The following is a 6,000-nucleotide window of genomic DNA, read 5'->3' as shown; positions in this document are numbered from 1 at the left end:
CTTCCTTCCTTCCTTCCTTCCTTCCTTCCTTCCTTCCTTCCTTCCTTTTATCTACACATGGCTTCAGCTAGGATTGTGGAAGGTTTGAAAAAGCGTATTTCACTCTTTTAAGCAACTAAGAATCTTTAAGGAATTATAGTAGTGATTATCTGGAAGATAATTGTGTTCTCTGAAATACCTCATTTCTTGTATTCTCATGCACATGTTGTAAATATCCCCAATAGAACATAAGCCCTTTGAAGGCAGAGATGGGTTAGATTTTATATTTGTATCTCTAGCACCCATACAACATCAAATACATAGCAAGGGCTTAATAAATACTTACTGATTGATTAATTCCTACCAAAACTTTAAATTCAGTAAACACTTTCAAGAAAAAAAATGAGCATTTTGTTTCATAAATAGTTTGATGTTTCGGGGTTATGGCATAGAATTAAAACTCAATAGTGGAGAGACCTTATGAGTTTTATAATTTTAGAAGAAAAATTTATAGCACCATTTCTACATAAGGATTTTTAAAACATTTTAGGACAGAAGGTTTTCTCTGTGGATCATAGGATGCTGAACTTCCAAGTAGTTTATCCATTTATAGAATGACGCACAAGACCTATATAAGTTGAATAACTATTTAGGGGGAAAGGCAAGAACCAGTCAATCAGAGAATAAGCATCTCAGAGTTAGAAGGGACCTCCAAGACAATCTAGTGCGAGTCCTATCTGAACAAATATCCCTTTCCAAGCATGTAGTTGACAAGTGGCCATCTAGCTCTTGCTTGAAGACTTCCAGTGAAGGGAAACACGTGTTCTCTTCTTGAGGCGGCCCTTCAACTTGTGGAGAGCTCATATTGTAGCAAGTATTCCCTTAGTCATCCTGTCATGGGTATGATTATCATAGCACAGATTTTAGAGGTGGAAAAGACCTTAAATGTCAGGCACTCCAACTTACTCTTTTTTAAACAGAGGAGGAAATCGAGGCACAGAGAAGTAGAATGATTTAGTCTACATTGCTCAAGTTTGTATCCTTATTCTAATCACTGCACAACATTAAGTCCCAGATCTCTTCCATAAGGTGATGGATTAAACGGAACCCTTTGCCTTTTGTTCAATCACCAGAGGAAATCCATCCCCTTCTTTGTGCTAAAGCAAAGGTGGGGCAGTTGTGTATTGCAATTAGATTTCAGGTTTCTCAAAGGGACTTCTAACTACAGATTGCCAGAGTATGTAATGTTTATTACAGATTTAAACTTGGCCAAACAATAGTCTCCAGGCTTTCTATCAGCATAGGCATCATAACCCAGTAACTTAACATAGAGCTTTGCACTTAATAGGTTTGTTATGCACTTAAATCCAATTCACTTGAAAGTCAAAATATTGCCCTCATGATGTTGTTGGACCTCTTCAAGAACAACCAACCAACCAACTGAATTCAGGAAAGCAAGTGAGCACTGCTAGGATCTATTTTGGTTTGGGGAAAGGAGACTCAAGTCTAAATCATTAGATCCAGAATGCAGGGAATGTTCTTCTAACACATAGAAAATGATGGATTATTTTTGTTTGCAGAGCACAGTGCTCATAGCTTGGAACAGTACAAAGATGAAATAATACTTGACCCCTGTGCTCAGAGATCCCACACAGTAGTAGAAGGCACTGTGTTATGGGAACATGCCCTTCATTTGGATGTTGATAAGTTATTTAGGGAGATCACTGAATTCTCTCCACACCAAAATATATCCTGGCAGTGCTTGTTATTTTCCTGATGCCTGAATTCAATTAAACAAATCCTTTGGTTAGGTGGGAACTCTCCCTGTCACTCAAGCAGAGCTGCCACACTCCTCTAACTAACAGCCTTAGAGAGTTATTGATCTGGAAGATGATTTGCACACCTGGTAGGTTTCAGACACTTACCTTGAACCAAGTCTTCGTACCTCAAGGCCAGCCCTGCTTCCACTCCCTGCCAGAGACTCTTATTTACATGGGGCTTGGAAAGGAAGTTTTCTTACAAAACACTGAAAGGTACACGGGAGGAGCTTAATAAATGTTTATCGAATTTGAATGCAGCTATTTCAAGTATGTTGTTGGGGCCCTTATTGGAATGAAGATTGTGTTAAAGACTGGCTTTTCATCATGGTTTAGGACAGATTTCTCTTTCAAGTCCAGATCTTGCCATGTGGGTATCTCTTTGCCAAGAATGGTTTTTGATCCTGAATGCCAAATGCTGCCTTTGGTTTTGAAGTAGAAACTTGGTACTGATCATGAATCACTTATTAGAATATTAGACTCAGGGAATAGATTATTACAACTGAAAACTCTGGACATTCCCAAGATAACATTAGGATAGATTTGGTGAGATCCCTTGGTAGTCTTTGGGTTTTTATTATCAGTGCTATTATTGATCTCGGTCAGGTCTGTCTTTACAAATCTAATTATGTCTTAAATTAACAAGTGTTCTATTGTTCCTGTTAGAAAAATAAATGGGAATTGACATAATCCTTACTCAAATTCCAAAGGCACTGTTCTTGCTAAAGCTCAGGCATGGTAGTGAATTTGATCACATACTCATTGTTAGCTTCTTAGAGAGCAGTTTAGCAAGAAATGGAAAGAAATAATTTGCCAATAGATGAGAAAGAAGTCTGTGATTTCCCCTATGGATATTATTGGTTCTGTCTACCTGATCTTGGGTTATAGACTTCATGCCTGAATTTTGACTGCTCCTTTTCAGAATCTTCATTTTGGTATGTTTTTTTTTTTCTATGTCTATATTAGGAAGAGAAATTGGACCTGTTATTTCATTAGCATAGGGAACTTTGCTGATTTCGGTCGGCACTTTCTCTGCCACTTAGAGTTTTAGAACAGTTCCTGGCACAAAGCAGGTCCTTAATAACTGTTTTTTGATTGATTGGTGAACTGCCAAGAGATTAAGTGACTTGTCCAAGGCCACACAGACAATAAATATCAGACGTGAGACTTGAACTGGATCTTCCTGGCTCCAAGTCTCATGGTCTGTCCACTAAGCCACGTCGTCTCTCCTATATGATACCAAGGGAAGTCTTCTTGGTATTCAACTGCCTACCCCCAGTCAGAAGATTCATCCAAAAGTCTTTCATTCCCAGATGTCTCCATTTTGTATTAACTACTAAGAACTGATTACTTCTTTTGCCCTAATTTTGACCTCCTGTGAAAGGCTGCTTAGGTAGAAATGCAAAAGAATATTTAGAAGGAAAGATATAATTATTAGTTTTTGAGAAAGGGATCCTGTTAGGCCCTATGAAATGATTCCTCTGGCCCTTAAAGGCATTGGTTTTTTTTTTCATGCCTGTCTTAGTGCTTCATAAATGTTTTTAATTTAATTGAATTAATATAATTGTTTTCCTTTTTTTGTTTTCAAAACATTGTTTTAAGATTGGTGGGTTCTATGAGCAGCTAGGTGGTGCAGTGGATAGAGCACTGGCCTTGAAGTTAGGAGGACCTGAGTTCAAATTCAGCCTCAGACCAAACACTTGACACTTACTAACTGTGTGACCCTGGGCAAGTCACTTAAGCCCAGTTGCCTTAAAAAAAAATAGAAAAAGAAATTGATGGGTTCTACAAAGAAACTTCCTGTGAATGAGTTTTACCTTCTCCCATTCTGACTTGCCCTGATACTCTGAGAAGACAGAGCACTGGACCTGGAGTCAGGAAGTCCTGAGTTCAAATCCAGCCTCAGACATTTGCTGTAAGTGTGACTCTGGGCAAGTCATTCAATTGCTATCTGCCTTGGTTTCCTCATCTGTAAAATGGGGATATCAAAATCCCAGGATTGTTATGAGGATCAAATGGGATGATATTTGTAAAGTGCTTTGCAAACTTTCGAGTACCATATAAATGCTAGCTATTATGATTATGATGATAACAGTGGTGGAAAGAGCGGCTTTTGAGCTGGAGAACTGGGGGATCCTCATCCTAGCTCAGCTTCATGATAGCTGGCAGAGTTTGGGTAACAGTTAGAAGACTTATATCTGATGAGACTTTAAAGATCATTTAGTCCAGGAAACCAAGGTAGGTATTAGGGACAGGGCACAGCTACGATCACATATATTAGAAGAAGGAGAGCTGGGCTTTGAACCCATAGTTTACTTGTTGAACTTTAGAGCTGATATTTACTTGTAGATCTTAAAGCCTTAGAAACAGGGTGGAGTGCCCCACTAAAGTGGGGCACCTGTGGCTAGACTTTGGAGGATCTTGAATATCATTCGAAGGAGTTTAATTTTTTTATCTGGCAGGGAAAGGAATAAGCATTTATAATTTTATATATATATATATATATATATATATATTAACACTATTTTCAGGCATGACGCTAAGCACTTTAGAAACATTATCTCATTTGCTCCTCACAATAACCCTGAGGCAGACAAAAGTTAAATGATTTGCCCAGGGTTGTACAATTAGTAAGTTGTCTGAGGCTGGATTTGAACTCTGGTTTTCCTGACCCTAGGTTTAGCTCTCTATCCAGTACTCCACCAGCTTTCTCTGAGTAGACAGTAGAGAGCTACCATAGCTATTTTGAGCAGAGGAGTGATACCATTAATAATCATTTCTTTGTCCTTAGGCTCATGTTGTGGTCCTTCCAAACACAATGCTAATCTTTTTTCTTTTCACTGACAGGAAGAAGAGGAAATGAGGATTTTGGAGATATTGAAAGCAAGTTTGCACTGAGGACCCCAGAAGAAATCACAGAAGATAGGTGCCACCTTGTTCCTGGGGACATCAATTCAGTGCGTGACTGTAACTTCAATCATAGCAGCAAAACCTTTGTGGTGATTCATGGATGGACGGTAAGAGAGCATGCCTAAGGAAAGGGCTGTCCTGAGCTGCTACAACCCCAGAGTCAGAAGTAAATAACCAAAAAAGCATGCTGTTTTGTGAACACTGTGATGTATTCCAAGTATGTGCTAATTGCACCCTTCACATGCTCATAAATTTGCTCCGAAAAAGGGAATAAGCACTTTAATTTGCCAGACTCTAATATTTGCTTGTTTGGTTTTTGCTCATTCAAGATGTCTGGTCATTTCATTGCCGATTTAAAAAAGACTTTTATGTGATGATCTCTTATTATGTTATGAGACAATCCCTCCATAATTTCAAGGGCTATGGTCCTTGAAATTGATACTAAAAGGTTATGAGGAAAATAGAGCCAGGAGAGCGAACAAATTTCGGTCTCGTCACCTTTTCTTTCACTATAGAACTTCAGAACCTTTCCAATAAACACAAATTGAATGTTATAATAATTTTTGTGTGAGTAACAGAGAATGGTCAACACAGTCCACAAATATGCTACGTTTATCATCCGACCATAAAACATCTTGTTAACAAGATAAACTACATTTTTATTATAAAATATTTTGTTAAATATGAACATGTACCTTGAGTTAGTTTTAGGTAGAAGAATCTCTGATGTTTAGAAATTCATCTCATTGAATTGACAGAAACTGCTTTTAGTGTGTATCCAAACAAGTTGAGCACTGGGCCTGGGAGTCTGGAGCCACTTAACTTGCTGTCCCTTGGCTTCTTCATCTGTAAAACAAAGGGATTGCAAAAAATAATGTAGGGATTGTCTGTTGTTCAGTCATGTCAGACTTTTTGTGACCCTATGGACCATACTGTCCATGGGGGCTTGTTTGTCAAATGGTTTGCAATTTCCTTCTCTAGTAGATTAAGGCAGAGGGTCAATTAGTCAATCAACAAATATTTAATTAAATCTTTACTATGTGTTAGGTGGCACAGTGAATAGTATCAGGCCTGAAGTCATGAAGATTCATCTTCCTGAGTTCAAATCCAGCCTCAGACACTTACTAGCTGTGTGACCCTGGGCAAGTCCCTTCACCCTGGTGGTCTCAGTTTCTTCATCTGTAAAATGAGCTGGAGAAGGAAATGGCAAACCACTCCAGTATCTTTGCCAAGAAGACCCCAAATGGGGTCAGGTACGACTGAACGACAACAACAATGAGCCACTACTTGCATG

General features: G+C 38.6%; 1 protein-coding gene across 1 annotated transcript in view; it reads left to right on the top strand.

Annotated features, from left to right (window-relative positions):
• LPL (lipoprotein lipase) overlaps positions 1 to 6,000 on the top strand; it is a 30,966-nt gene that overhangs the window by 8,031 nt on the left and 16,935 nt on the right. The window contains exon 2 of the mRNA XM_027865535.1: positions 4,644 to 4,813. Within this exon, the coding sequence (XP_027721336.1) occupies positions 4,644 to 4,813 (170 nt within the window). The remainder of the gene's footprint in view (positions 1 to 4,643; positions 4,814 to 6,000) is intronic.

The sequence above is a fragment of the Vombatus ursinus genome, unplaced genomic scaffold (genome assembly GCF_900497805.2).
Source record: "Vombatus ursinus unplaced genomic scaffold, bare-nosed wombat genome assembly UNPS02014778.1, whole genome shotgun sequence".
NCBI classification, from domain to species: domain Eukaryota; kingdom Metazoa; phylum Chordata; class Mammalia; order Diprotodontia; family Vombatidae; genus Vombatus; species Vombatus ursinus.
This window is presented reverse-complemented; position numbering and strand designations above follow the sequence as displayed.